A 16,154-nucleotide genomic window follows, 5' to 3' on the forward strand; every position below is an offset into this window, starting at 1 on the left:
TGGGGCCTTTCTGTGTGGAGTTTGCATTTTATCCCAGTGCCTGCGTAGATTTCCTCCAGGTACTCTGGTTTCCTCCCACCGTCCAAAGACATGCATGTTTAGGTTAATTGGCGACTCTAAATTGCCCTTGCCCTTACGTGCATGTGAGTGGGTGTTCATCTTTGTCTGTCTCTGCGTGTTGGCCCTGTGATGGACTGGCAACCTGTCCAGGGTGTACCCTGCCCTCATCCAGTGTGAGCTGTTATTGGCGGCCCGGAAACGTGTTCGAAAGGGGAAAGTGGTAGAAGATGAATGAATGGAAAAATAAATTGAATTGTTCACTCAAAAGAGAACTGCGAAAACCTCAAGATGGTCCCAGCTTCAGTATTTACAGGCCTTTCTTGGTAATGCATTGCAGAAATACTGCTACATTCATGGCATTTCAGAGCAGCTTCCAATGTTGTAAAATCGTTCTTCATTCATTAATTTTACTATACCCAATAGAATCAAACAAACAAGAAAATACAACACTAAAAAGTCAAAAAAAGGAAGAGGAAAAAACTGTATTTAAAACCCTATATGTGTCAATCTATTTAGAAACTTCTGTAATTAGAGTGGCCCGGCAGTAACTCCGAGTACGTTCTACTAGACAGTCTCACAGTCAATCAGCAAAACAACAAAAAGTTGTAAAGAAAAATTTAACTCTGCCATGAATGTAACAACATTTTGCTCTTAAACCGAGTCAATTTCTTTGCCGGTCTGTCCATTGTGTGTATGCACAGATAACTAAGGTCGCTGTATTGCTGTCACAGAATACAAGTGAAACACCCGGAGAGGAAAGAGACACGAATGAGGCGACAATGATGAGGTGAGCCTATGATGCACAGGACAGGAACAACACAGCTCATCATTGTTTGAACAATATCAGCATAGACCACCAAAACACAATAAAGAGTTGGTTTCATTCCACAATGGAGAAATGCTTTATGAGAAGCATTTTTGGTGCAGATTTGTGTTTTTGTACCATATGTATGCCGATTTGATTTCTGTTTGTGTGTGTGTGCATGTGTGTGTGTCAATGTGTGCATGCACACCAACAAGCATGTGTGTGCTTTGCTGTATTTAGCTGTGCTTATTTGTATTTGCGGAAAGTTAGCAGTTTTTCAGGGAGATGGTTATACAACGCACCAGCTTATGCGATGACTTCAAAGTGGTTGGGGTCTGCAGCGTCACCCCTCTCCACCGGGAAGGAATAAAAGGACCAGGAATTGCGTCATGCGTAAGAGGAGAAATGTACTGTCTGTCTGTCTTTCTATCTATCTCTCTATCTCTAATAGCCACATATGGACTGTAAGTGGTAGGTCCTCACAGTTTGGGTATATGAATGGGACTGAAGGATACATGGGAAGTTATCACTATACTGCTGTCATAGACATTAGAATCAAAGTATTCTGGTGATGGAGAAGCATGGCAGAAGTAGACATACTGAAAAGACTAGTATGGCCAAGTTCATTGAATGAGTGTAAGGTGTTTGTTGCCATTGTTAAACAATATTTTTATCAACCCAAACTGAACGGGGCTACTGGACTAACAAATCCACATTAGTTTGTGGATCTGTGTTAAGACTGTGTGATTAGGAATGATCTAAATCAAAGTGTTACTCGTGTGTACCCTGATGTCTGAACAATTATTAAAGATATTGTGTAGTTGTCAATGAAAGCCCTGTCCCACCTGAAAATGGAACAACAAAAATTATACGCACATCTTCCGGAAATAAAACCTTTTATATGCTTGGAGATGTAGTTACTTTACTCACAATGTTAACTGACAATAAGCTGCTGTGCTACTGGCTGGTACCTGCTGAGACCAGAACTCATACAGCCTTCTCAGCTTTTCTCTGTTTGCCTGAACTGTGCTGTTTACACCTCCATGGCATTTTCTACTTAGACTGTGCATCATTCCATTCAGTAAAAAGCAACTGAAAATGGAAATAGCACATTTGCGAACAAGGATTATTAGTGCTTTTGACACCTTTGACAAAAAGTTTGCACACCTAACCTAACCTCTTTAGAAGAGAAGCTTAAACTCTGAACAAAAACAACTTTCTACTTTTTGGACTCTTAATCTGACCCCTCAAAAGTCAGCATGGTTTAGAAGCCTTGCTGCTGGCAAATGTCTGGGTCAAGTGTCAGTAGAGGTGACAATTTACAAAATCCTACTTTTCCCCTGTAGGAGAAACCACAAATTATAGTGATTTTAACATTGGCTTGTGATACAATTAACAATGTCTACAAGAAGAAAGGGCTACATATAATATTATGTATTGCATTAATGCTTTCACATTACTACGAAACGGTGCAGCAACTTACAGTTTAACTGCAAGACTTTAACACTTATCATACAGTGTTTAAGACTCCTGTTCAAAATCACAAATTTCTGTGTATCCATCTCTTCATGGTCAAGCATAGGCATGTTAACCTTCAAAATACTTTGGGTTCCATATCAAATAGCTACATCCATTCCTGAGGATTATCATCATCACATCTGCTCTATTGTTGCTTATCAAGTTGGTGTCAATGAATGCATTTTTTCTTGAAACATAACATGGAAATCATTTGACATCCCATTGATTTCTGCACTGAACTGTAATTCTATCAAAAGTAATTCGATTCTGTCTAATCTACTCTGCATAACAATTGTTTTAATAAACGTGGAATGGTGCAATGATATGGAGAGGTGGAATAGGTGATAATATTTGAATAATCTATGATGTCAAATTGTGCATTTACTGTAGATACTATAGATTTAAATATAACTGCTGGCTGGGAGACTGGAATGTGTTGACTGGACCGTCTATGCCCTGCTGCTGGCTGCGAAGCCTACAGTTGGTTAATGTGATCTAGGACATGGACATGGATTCGGAATGGAGGTAGGACCAAAAGTAGCATTAATGTGCTAATCACATGGAAAGTCTGAAGTGATTTTGAATTGTGAGCCATAGTAAAGTTGTGGGGGTGATCGGGGCTACAAGTGCAAGTGTTTCAAGAGTTAGATTCACAGTTGAGAATATTCTATGAAAAACCTGGCAATGCTCAATATAGTCAATATAGCAATGGCCATAAAATAGGTGTATTACATGCGGATTTTTAGATTTGGGGATGATATTGTTTAAATTGGTGCTTACAAGGGAATTTTTTTCAGCTGCAACGCTACTGGATCCCACACAGAGAAATACAGACAAACAGCAAGTGCTCTTATCTGTTATAGGCAAGGCCAAAGGTCAACCCAAGGATGTCAAGAGGTCAAAGGTCAGGTTCAATAGCAGGATGCTGGCAAGCAGACCCAAGAGAAACACTGAGAGGCGATCGTTCAGTTTGGTGCAGCAGTGGGCGAGATGAAGGGCCGGAAGGAAGTGACTTGCGCTGTGGTAGGTTGGTTGATCTGTTGATTGGCAGGTTGGCGAGCGCCATGCATGTCCCACCAAAATCTACAGGTCACTGGGACTCAATCTGAAAAAAAAAAAAAAAAGTGAGCAAAGTTGAGTGAGAAAGTCAAGAATGCAAATGTTACCAGCCTGGCAACCTCTAATAGTTATTATTACTCTCTACAAAGGGGTTCAGGTGAATGGAGCCAAATTAGAGGATTTCACTTCTTTTTTTTCCTTTTAATTGTATTAATACAAGGGTGTTGAGGCCAGCTGCAGAGACAGAGATTCATCTCATAAGACTGGCTCATCTTTACTCTGTAGGTCCCTTCATAATTTAATTTATTGGCAAAGAGTCCTCTATTTTTACCACCCGACTGCCTAAGACATGGAGCAAAATCAAAAATGTAAGCAGGCACAATATCTGCTTATTATTCATCAATTGTCTCTGACAGTGACTGTTTACTAAACCTGTGAACTCTCATTGTCTAGTTCCAGCTTAGCAACCATAACTAACAAATGGCATTACAGACATGTCCACAATTTAACAATTATTATGCTTTTTTTTGTATGACTTTAAAGACCCTTTTGAAAACAATGCCTTGCAATACATTAATTATTTTTTTAGGCAGACTCTAGCTCCTTTGTCTTGAGAGAATTATCTTCATATTATTTCTGGATGAATGAGCTTCACAGCCCTTAAACGATACACAAATTGAGTGGGTGCACCTCACAACAGGCTAATAATCTCTGCCTGTATATCATTAGAAGTAGAAATTGCAGGTCCAGTAAGATCTGTATTGGTGTGATTGTAGTTAACTAAAATACTCATATCTAATGATATATGGGACTCAGTTGAGTCTTAGATTTTACTTCTTTTTTTTTTTTGCCAGACCAGTATATAGGCACTAGTTAAGTCTAGTAAATTTAGTTGCTTTCCACAGTTGGCAGCCCTGGGCCTGTTAATTTGGATTTCCTAGCAAAGAAAGCACAGTAATCAGTTCAGACTTTGGAGTGTAGTGACTCTCTCTGTGATGCTAGGTACAGCAATCATAGTCACAGACAAACCCCTGAGTTTGTGCGTGTGTGTCTTTTGCACCTACTTGTCTCAGTGATGCGCTTGTCTATGCTAAGGGGCTCTCTCAGTCCATCCCCCCCAAATGGAGTAGGTGTGGGCTCCTTCACCCCATTCCCATTAGCAACATCTGCTGGTCCTGTTGGAGCACTGCTGGGAGGTGAAGCTGTCTTCTCCTCTGCCTTCTCCTCCTGTACCCAAATATTGACACACAAGGCAAAGACACACACACACACACACACAGGGAGCATTATAGTCTTTTTTTCCATGTGCTACTCACCACCACACAATCAAGTGGTGTTGGTGAGTCTGAGCAGTCAACTGACTGAGTTAATGTTATCAATGACATCTATCAATGTGTAGGTTTGACCTTGTGTCCATTGGTCTGTGCGTTGCCTGGACCAACGTTATCCAGGGATCCAATCTTGGACTTTGCCTTAATATTCAGCTTATGGGACTCAATCTTCACATCACCACCACCTGTTTAAAAAAAAAACAAAAAAAAGAAGAGTAGAATAGGGTTTCAGGGGATGTAACCGGAGAACAGAAGCTATTTTTAAGTCAAACCTGGCTTGTGTTTGATGTTGTCCTTCGACCCACATTTGGAGGTCACCTTGCTCACATCTACCTTCTTGCTGAGGATCTGGACCTGAGGAGATGGGGAGATAATAACTTGCAGAAAAACATGAAATGGTCCATTATGTACAACTACTTTATATTTCAGTGTCCAAGTGAATCACTTCGGAAAATCATTGCCATCCATTACCATGCACTTGGGGCATTAACAAAATGGATGACATTCTGCAGAATAAAATACAATGAGATTCAATAAACAAAAACCATTCCATAGCTACCATACTTGATTCACTAGTCTGACTTGTTCTATTCTCACTGAACGTGCTGTTTTGCTTTGTTGGGCCTATAAATAATGCAGCGTCTATGCAGATACAGGACAGGCTGGAAGTGGATGATGGGTGTGGGCAGAGTGTGTGTACAGGATCACAGGGAGTAATCCTGACTTTTATGACAGATGCTGGCAATAATGGCTTTTAAAACCTTCCTTCCTGAATGTCCCAACAGTTTGTTAAGGTCAGAAAGATGTTTGATAACAGGAGGAGCCTCAGTACTATCAAAATGTTATGAAACATTCTATAAACTATTAATAATGGATGTGTGATTAATATTAGAAACTACAGAAGGTGCCAGGTTAAAACATTAACTGATGTTTTAATATATTTTGAATTTATATTGCCACTTTGTAATGGAGGATTTATACACTGTCCTGTTACTGTTCTCTGCTCTCTCTATGGGAATTAAAATATGGAGTAAAGATATGGAATTATTTGTATACATGTTAGTTGAATTCCAATCCTTCCTGTTTGTTGGGACAGATAATTATGAAAGCGGCATGCGCATAGTCAAACTTTCATTTTTGCTGAATTACTCTGAAACAGCACAGCGGTGATTGCGAAAGCGGGCTAAAGATGGAGCATGATAGTGCAGCATGTGTTCAGAGCAGATGGGAACAACAGCTGGAAGAGCAGGCCTGTAATCAATTAAATCATTCAAATCAATGCTAAAAATATGTGCTAATTATATGTCATAAAAATACTCTAACTGGACCCAATTTGAATTAGCTATAACCATTTAAAGTGATCAATTGTGGTATTCAATATGGGGTTGTGTATGATAGTCATACATAATCCGTTAGCTGCAGGAGATTCAGTTCAGCCATTTTCAACACACCCACCAAAACTATCTAAAATCTTTTAAAATGTAGCTTCATTTTTGATATTTTCAGCTTTTTATCGTCCCTATATTTTGTTTGGAAGTTCAAGAGTGGGAATATTCTGCAAGCAGACACTGAATAGTTTGTTTCCTTGTGTTTGAAACGCTCTTCCACTGTGCCATTTTCCCCTCTGTCTATCCTAACTGGTAGCATGCTGATCTGAATCTATTTCAGATGACACACTGACTATCTCACACCTCACATGCCATGTTGGATGACCCACAAACGTCACTTTAAGTTTAGCACCAGATTTTTGGAAACAATTCATGCCTATCAGACAAAGTATCAGGTCTTTTTTAAAATTTTGTAGTTTTCTCTGTTTCTATGTAAGTCTACCCCAATCACGTATTGGTGATATAATCTGCACCCAGCCAGAGTGAACCAAATTTTCACAACAAGAAGGTTTTCTCCCTTTGTGACCAGTCAGGCCTTTTGTGGCTTCTAAGTGGGGCAAAAGGGAAAAAAAAGGCTCTAAATAAGGCTCCATTGCAGAAAAAGTGATAAGCATCCACCCTAACCGGAGTCTGCTTCCAGCTCCATCAGTACTTACATTGCCACCTCCAGGGACATGTTTGATATTGTCCTTGGAGCCACAGCGAGACGTGACATGGCTGAAGTCCAACTTTTTGTGCACTATCTGAACCTAAAGACAGGCAGGCAGACACACATATGAGCAAGAAAGAAAGAAAGAAAGAAAACAAAAGGAAGTAAGAAAGAAAGAAAAAGAAAGGAAATAAGAAAGAAAGGTGTTGCAGACACGAGCAGCAGAAAAGAGCAGATCAGCTGGCAGCTGGAGGTAACAGTTACACAGAGGAGCGTCGTGCTGTAAGTATGGGAGGAATCTTATCATTCAAATCAAATGACTCTCCCTACACAAGTTCAGTGATTGTATTACGTTAAATTTTAACCAGTGCATGAATAAAAACAAAATGAATATATAAAAGTGGTTCAAACTAAGGGTGCAACTTGTGGGGACATATCCTTAAAGGAAACCTTTGTAAAGAAATGAAAGTTAATAATAGGACACTGACTAAATAACAATGCCTCCAATAACAGGATTGACTGGAACTAAACAAGCAAAGGACAAACACTAGGAGATGAGACAGAGAGCATGCAACAGATTTTAACACCAGACAGTGATTTTTGTGTTAACACATGCTGCTGTAAGCACAGATGCTGCTGCAAGCGGCTCACTTTAACCACCCTGTTGCTCCGCACTACACATGATTAAGAACAAAATCTTAGTAGATGTTGCATGGTTGATTTGGCTGTGATTTTGGCATCTTGTTAAAGCAAAACCTCCTGCTTCAGTATTGGAGAGATGGTGTTCATAAAACAAAACCTGGATAATGAATATTGATATTTCAACAAGGTTGTAAGGATAGTTAACATTAGCTATACTCTTCCCAACTCCACCCAGCTCACCAATTCCATTGCCTCTGCTGTTGCCTGTCTTAAAACCTCTGCGGCAGATGACACCTTCCTGCATTATCTCTGTCTCTGTTTTAGGATGAAAATGGCCCGATGACGCAGGTAGCACCAGCAAAGGATGACTCACTTAACAGTTAGTGCTATTACACTTTATGTGTGAAAGCACACACACACACACACAGCAGCCTGAGCAGTTTTCCTCTCTCTGTTTTCTCTTTCTAATAGCATATCATAAACATCTTAATTCCAATACTGTTACAGTAGTTGCGAGACTGCACTCCATCAGGTGCCCTCTGTTTCCAAAAGGACTAGCTCAAATACTCAGGGACAGGGACACTTCTGGATGGTGAAAATTTTAAATTCACACCAAGTGAAACTAATGAATGGGGAGAGGTGACTACATTTCATATAGTTTGACTGTTTCCAACCGAAGTTCACACATTTTCACTGGTTAGTTTCTTCTCAGGATCCTGCATTGTTCATACACTTCTGCTTCCGCAGCTGTTCAGAGCTACTGATGTGAATATAGATATGTTATATATCTGGGCGCAGTGGACAAATCTAGAACTAGCACACAAGAAGTAAACAAAAGCAAGAAAAGGAGTTTGTCAACGCTTTCATCAATAGCATTCACAAATAGCACTCATCTCAAGTCTTAGACAGAATTGTTTTTGGATCAATTTCAAACTTTAATTTCAACGATTTTAGTATTTATGAGAAGTTTCAGGCCCTTAAAGGGTTAAAGTCTTATCGGCCAAAATGGAGTTTCTCTGTCCAACTTTTTGAATTTTCTTCTTCTGTGATCCCGCTTTCCTGTGGGGTACCCAAGGGGTCCATTTTAGGTCCCCCAAGTGTTTTCCCTATATATGCTACCCAAAAAATATGATACCTCCTTCCAGTGTTTTTCGGATGTGTGGAATCATTTGTCATTTAAAGCTAATACTACCGGCTTGGCAATCCCTCCTAAACTGTTTGAGAGGTCCAAAAATGTGGCTGGATTTGAACTTTCTGTGCATAAATGAAAATAAGACCGAAGTTATTGTGTTTGGTTGTTCTGGTCAGCTGGATGGAAGTACTGCCATGGTTGGCCCTTTCGGGATCACACGTTCAACCTTTTTTTTTTTTTTTTTAATTTGGCCATGGTTTTCAACAGTACAGTAAAGGCACGGCACCTCCTTATTTATGTGAGTCTTTGTGCACCCACACACCTGTCAGAGTTTTGACACCATCCTGTCAGATGTTGCTGGACCACCCTAGATCTAGACAAAAAAATAGAGGTGACTGAGCTTTTTCTGTGGCTGTTCCTAATGAACCCATGCAGGTAGGAACTGCTTGGACTGTTACTCTTTCAAGACTCTAATAAAGATGTACCTTTTTTCTTTGGCTTTTAATGTTAGCTGATTATTGATATCTAGACTTCACATATTGATTCTTTTGTATGCTTGCCCTATGTTTCTGTATTCTGTTCCTTTTATGCTTGTGAGGCACTTTGGTCAACTCTGGTTGTTTTTAAATGTGCTATATAAATACATTTGACCTCGGCCTTGTTTTTGTTGTAGTCATGAATAAGTAGAAAAGTTTGAAGTCTTGTATTCATGACCTCATGGACAAGTAGAAAGATATATATTGAATTGTCATCCTGTTTTCTTTAGGTGTACTAAAATCAATGTTCCTTTGCAGTCTAGTCCATGTAAAAAAAATGGCTACAAATTCATTTTGTGCAACAAATTAAATTCATTCCACCCTTCAGTGTCCTTCGAAACTAGGACTGCTATATCAACACATTTAATGGCAATGGTCAGATTTGTTTGAATGTGTTAAAAAGTATATGAAGCTCAGGATAAATGTCGAGGTGTTATGGAAATGAAGATGTACATGAAAGGAAATCCTGGAGTTAAGATAAACTATAATGATATGAGACCTACCTGCTACACAAAATACATGGCTTACGTACACAGCAGGGATTGAGCTAAACTGTAAAAACACATCAGCACTGAAGTTCTTATAATGAATATATATCTGTTTTTATCTGTCAGGTTGTTTTTACATCCATCATTGTAATAATTGATAGCTTTATTGTTTGGTGGCCAACTGATGATATTCTTAAATTTTTTCAAAACGTTATCAACACTTTTTATAGAATCTCTTGAGATATAACAAATGTTTAATGGTAACTACTTTTTGTTGATGCTGAAGTTTTAAGTATACTTTGGGTTCAAGAATATCTTTTATGAAGTGCGTCTATCTTGAAATAAGTTTTTCTGCAGAAGAAAAGTTGGCTCCCTTGATGTATCCATGACTGCAGTCCCTCTTAGTAACTCTCAATTAGCTCCCCTGATTAGAACAAATTAAAAAATGACTCAATAGTGCAATGAAAATACATTGGTAGATCCTAAGCCTAGTTGTGACCATTGTGTTCAGCAGTGTTTAGCTATCTACAAGAACTCTCTCCACATTTCTTCCAGGGACAAAGCACATTGAGCAACATCACTGTTGTTGGCCTGTTACTGCACCCTTCTTGCCTCTGTTTGAATAATTTGGCCATTTCAAAGCATCCCTTTCATAAAAACTGCTTTTGGTAGATATCAGTACATTCTTATGTTCTGGTAACTGGGAATAGCGATGGTGTGGTGTGTCCTGGGTGGATGTAGAATGGGCTGTGCAGGTGGTGACTTGAGAGGGAAGGTGGGAGTGTGTGAGGTGTGAAGGTGTAAATGGTTGGGGGACTCACTCTGGCCTTGGCGGTAGGGGCACAGGGGTCTGATGTCTTGTTCGGGGTGGAGGAGACCTGGGGAGACAATCACCCCGTGGTCAATAGAACCTCCAACAAACCACATGCCAGAATACAGTGGGGTAGAAGAGCAGGTGAAGAGGTGGGAATGTAGTGCATAAAAATGAAGGTGGGGATGGACAAGTGGGTTAGCAGCTGGGCCAATCAGATGACTGTATGACCTGGTAAAGCCAATCAAAAAGGAAGCTCACTGTATGACAGTCATGGAAAGAAACTTTGTATTGAAAAGATACAATCTGAACAAAATGTTATCATCAAGCCCATTAGGCAAAAATGTGTGGATATATTAATAATTTAGGACAGCACCAATTACATTTAATAATTAATAACAAGCTAATCAAATGAGGGTGGGGTGGTGGTGGGGGGTTAAGAGGCCATATGTGTACACATGTCAGATGCACTGAATGAGGTAGAGCAGATGCACACATGGTGAGCATAATCACACAACGAAAAACACATCAAAAGTCACATTATTAAAGTGTGTTCCACTGTTCTGACACACAGCACCACTCCTGAACACTAAGGATGGAAAAGTTGTTAGTTCATGATCCCTTCAGGATGGAAAATATTAAAATACATAATAGACAAGTCGATATCAGTACCACTTGGGTGTGAATGAGATGCTGCCAGTTACTGCAATGCACAGCAGTGGCCTGACTGAATGTGTTCAATGGCTTTAATCTAACAGACTGACAGAAATATCATCTCCCTGTTGTCTCGCCTCTCAGACTGGTTACAGATTCAATCCCTCATTGTCGGCAGTCACATTAAATAGGATTTTTTGTTGAAATTGTGTTATAACTGTTGTGTGAAGATGTATCAAAGTGGGCATTTGTGTCAGACTTGAATTTCCTTAACGTCATTGCTAAGGTATCCTGCTCAGAAGTTGTTTTGGAATGCTGCACCAAACAGCCCTAGAGCCTGTATCTTTTTCTTGTGGTTTTTTTTTTTTTTTTTGCTTCTTCCTTTTCTGCAATTCACATGTTGCCCCTCCCTCCTCCTGCATCAAGCAGATCACACCCGAGTTCAGCTGCTGAAGTTCCTGGCCAGGGGGTCTCCCGGTGTGTAATGTTTGTACCTAGGGAACCTGGTGTCGATGTTATTTGTTTGTTACTAGTTTATTCTTTTATTTTTTCACAACATCATTTTGTAATTGCAAACAACAGCTCCTGCCCCTTTCTTGTTGCCAGGGCCTTGCCTGGACTTTTACACCTTTCATCCTCTGGATGCCTGGGGTCCTAACAAACGCCATCACAACCTTGGCCTTTTAACTTTGACCACAAAAAAATCAAATCAGTTTGATCAGTTTATATGGAAATTTGTACCAAACGTCAAGTTGCTCAAGGCTTCACCGAGGTATCGCATTTACAACTTTTGTACAGGGCAGCACTAACCACAGCATTGTAATTAGTGCTGTTGCCTCATAGTACAAAGATTGTGGGTTCAATCCCCTGAGAAAGAGGAAAGGCCAGCAACACTCGTATCCTTCCGAACACAAAAGAGCTTTTTAATGCACAAGAAACTGAATCATAGACCGGTTTCGACAGCAGTCTTCGTCAGTGTGTAGTGAAAAAACAGGAAGTGATGCATTTAAATAGCCGGCATACACGCAGCAGTAGTCAATTAGTTAATCAATCGTACAACCAGATATTTCATAAATCAGACAAATTCTTCAAGTATTGAATGGTAACCCAGGATGACTAGCTAAAAAATACAACCTTCACTTTTGACCTTTCACCACCAAAATGGAAGAGGAGGAGATATGTCCAAGAAAATTTAACAGATGGACAATCAAACAACAATATGCCTCTTGTTTCGAAATACAAGCACATCTTTGACCTATAGTGCCTGTAAGTAAGAGAATGAACAGTGACCAAACACGAGTTTTCGTCGGTGACAGCCAGACACCCCTCCTGTCACTGGTGATTGTTCTTTGGTATGTCATTTTTTTAAACCGTTTGAAGAGAAGGCAGCAGGTCCCTCTTTAGAGTGATCAACCTTCAATGAGCCACGTAGTCATGTAGAAATGATACAGGCTGAGGAAGTGAGGACTGGCTGTAAATATGAAACAGAATTTCTAAAAGGAGCGTGCATGCTGTCTCATTAGACAAACAGGAGTAGATGATGTCTGTGATTTGCACACCTGCCATCCTACTCAGCCAGTCACTGCTCTGTTTGCCTGCTCTGCCAGTGTGAACAGGAGGAAAACATTTAGGGGAAGATGGAGAGATGGGATGACAATTAGTGTGGTGTGAGGGTTGTCAAGTGGTTAGAAAACATGCCACATTATAACAGCATTCCGGGTTCGACCTCGACACAGGGGCCTATCCTGCATCTGATTCCCCTCTCTCTCACTAGTTCCTGTCAGCCTCTCTGCCACTCACTGTTGTTGCAATCAAGGACCAAAAATTTACGACAAAAAAAAAAAGAAGATAAGCTTGTTTTTAATTTAGAGCTGAGTCATATTTTTCTGCTCTTTTGACAAACCTTTACATCAACACAGAGAGCTAAGATTAAAATTAACCACAAGCAGAGTTGACTACTGCAACGACACAAATTAAGGGTTTGGTTTGGTTATTCTAGAGGCAACAATGAAATAGGATATAAAAATACGACAACAAACAACAAACAAAGAGGAAATTATGAAAGTAGTATCTTAAATGAAACCTTGACATGTGCAGACATGTTCAGGTTAGTTTCATAAAAGTATTTAAAAACCTATAACCTATAACCTATAACATTCAAAATTTTGAAAAATATGTGATATATTTTCTTTTCCATATCACCTCCGCCGAAACCAAGTAGTCACTTAAACATTTATGTGTTGGGAACAATGACCCAGTTATTTGATGTTCAATTCCATAATACTCACAGACAACAGACAATGAAGCAGAGATGGAAAGACAAAGAAAGGGACTGACAAACTATATTACACAGGAAAGCAAAAGGACAAAAAGTGACATTCGTGATTTGAAGTGACAGCACACAACACTGAATGGACACAGACAACAAACAGTTGTCTAAATGGTGCCGTTCCATTAAATAATGTGCACAGGTATCACAATGGAAAGAGAAGCATTTTTCATTGTTCTATAACTGTCACTTTGTCTGCGTTGGAGCAAGTGCATTTTTTAGGAAGGTGGAGAGTGATAAATGTTAAATGAGGAAACATGAGACATTAATAGAGCCACAGATACCTTCTCTCCAGATAGGTGGAAATATACAAGAAATCAATGCAGCAATGAGCTGAGATTCCTGTCAGTCATATGTGGTTTGGCACTGTGTGGTGTGGCCATTACGTTTTTTGAAAACAAAGAGCAGAGGAAAAGCTGGTGTTGGATCCCTCTCCTACTCATTGCTCATCACAAATGCTAATTTGTGCAACATTGTTAACACAATAACAATCAATCAGTCAGACCTCATTTTAAAGCATTTTTCATATATGCGACCTAAAACAGTATTATTTAAGAATAAAAAATAAAAATAATATTCCTATCCCCATCCATGCACAGTGCAATAAAGGACTATGATATATATAAAAAGATGATAAATGTAAAAAATAATAACAAGAACTGGAGAAATGTTGTCATTGATATATTAAATCTATGACAGGAAAGTACCACAGACAGGAAAACTAAGATACAGATAGAATTATGAGGATAAAATCACAAAATATTGAGAGAGAGGAGCTGCAATGGAGGCAGTTAAGTGGAATCAAGTAAACAAGCCACAAATAAAAAATCAACTATAAGGGCATATCAGTGAAACAGCTTAAAATGTATAAATAAAATCAACCAAGATAAAGAGGAAAAAAGAAAAAATAGAATTAAGACCAGCACAGTACGTCTTCAGTTACATCACCACTTCATCAGCCTAACCCTTTAACTGTGCCATGAATTAGCCATGCGACAATAAAATCCAATCTAATCACAGAAAACCAAGTGAGAATGAGTTCTGCATTCATTGTTTTCCTGCAGAGGGCAGCATAGACATTCAGTCATTCATTCATCTTCTACCGCTTATTCGTTTCAGGGTCATGAGGTGTGCTGGAGCCAATCCCAGCTTACACTGGGTGAGGGCGGGGTCACCCTGGACAGGTCACCAGTCCATCACAGGGCCAACACACAGTGACAGACAGAGATCAACAACCACTCACACTCAGACCTTCAGGCAATTTCACCAGTTAACCCAAAGATGATGTCTTTGGACGGTGGGAGGAAACCGGAGTACCTGGAGGAAACCCACGCAGACACGAGGAAAACATATAAAGTCCACAAAGAAAGGCCTTAGGCTGGGAACCAAACCCGCAACCTTCTTATTGTGGGATACCAATGCTAACCACTATAATACTGTGCTACACTGCAGCATAGACACTTCTTGCCAAAATTCTGCCATCTAAAGTGCTGCCATTTAACTGAAATAGTGCTATCAAGCTATTGTCAGATTACAATGACAGAGATTATTGAAGGATATAGATTTAAGATGAAAATCTCTCCATCACGTTTTCTGCTGCTGAACTGAGGATCGTTGGATGAGGATGGGGATGCATAAGGCTAAATAAGCAGGTCCTAGCCACCTTACAAAGGCAACTAATTTCAGCGGCTGTCGTGCTTTTGATCACTAACTAACAGTCATATGTACTGGTGAGAGTCGGTGCATAGCTCAGTACTATGAGCATTCAAACTCATTAGCAACAGTCCAATGCAATGTCTGCATTAATACTGTGTCCGTATTCCAGCTGAGAGAGTGTGACGCAACTCTCAGTTATATAAAGGTCAAACGGCTCATAGCAACAGCCTGGGAAGGCTGGCTAAACTCCCATGACCGTTCCAGTGAAGAGGATGATGCACTGTTCTCACATCTCGTCCACAACTGTCTCTTTCTCATGGAGGAGCTTCTTCACTGCATTGTGGACATCTGCCATAGGTTCTTTATATCTTCCAAGAGTTCCCCCAAGTTTGAAACCGCCACCACTACAGTTTGTCTAGGCTGCCTTTTCCGGTTTGCTCCTCCAAGAGTCCTCTAACCAAGCCCCAAAGGCCTCCCTCTACTGTACATGGAATTTCTAGGGTCCACTTGCCTCTTTCTATGCTCTAAAATGCTCCATCTAGTGAGAAACACCTGGGAGACATTTTGAATAGAGGTGGTAAACAGTGTTTTCCACTACTGTCAAATTTCGAAACACTAAACGAGTGAATATCTTGAAAAATAGTCTTCACCCAACCAGTGAATTAACAAAGTATCAGAGACTTTTACCTTTTACTTTTACCAATGTCAAGGCACATTTGAGCTGTTTAGGAAGCTAGAGCAAAACCTTTCTAAGACATTTAATCCTTAATGAATATCATTTCTGCCTGTAGTTGGTGTGAGAAAAGAACAATTTCCAAGGTTGAGCAAAATCCTTTTCCATCATATTGAAACAGAAATTCCTGTATTACATCAGGACTAGACTACAGAAAAATGTAAGTCTTGTCCATTCTATAGATGATCCAAATTGCAGTTTCACAAATGAGAACCCTAACCCCATTTTACATCACATAGACATGAGATGTGCTCTCTCCACCTCTTTTTTTATCTGGGTTAAAGGGACGTTTTTATTCAGTAGCTTTTTGCCCTTCTAATCTTTTAATCTTTTGTCATGTCTATAATTAATTTCTATTTGTCC

The 16,154-nt window shown here is 39.7% G+C and overlaps 1 protein-coding gene across 1 annotated transcript in view; it reads right to left on the reverse strand.

Moving 5' to 3' along the window:
* Positions 1 to 4,830: 4,830 nt before the first annotated feature.
* The window catches only part of LOC115057494 (microtubule-associated protein tau-like), a 30,369-nt gene continuing 19,045 nt past the window's right edge, over positions 4,831 to 16,154 (reverse strand). The window contains exons 7-9 of the mRNA XM_029524643.1: positions 6,818 to 6,910; positions 5,046 to 5,127; positions 4,831 to 4,958 (exon numbers count right to left, since the gene is read on the reverse strand). Coding sequence (XP_029380503.1) covers positions 4,831 to 4,958; positions 5,046 to 5,127; positions 6,818 to 6,910 — 303 coding nt within the window. The remainder of the gene's footprint in view (positions 4,959 to 5,045; positions 5,128 to 6,817; positions 6,911 to 16,154) is intronic.

This window comes from Echeneis naucrates, chromosome 17 (genome assembly GCF_900963305.1).
Source record: "Echeneis naucrates chromosome 17, fEcheNa1.1, whole genome shotgun sequence".
Lineage (NCBI taxonomy): Eukaryota > Metazoa > Chordata > Actinopteri > Carangiformes > Echeneidae > Echeneis > Echeneis naucrates.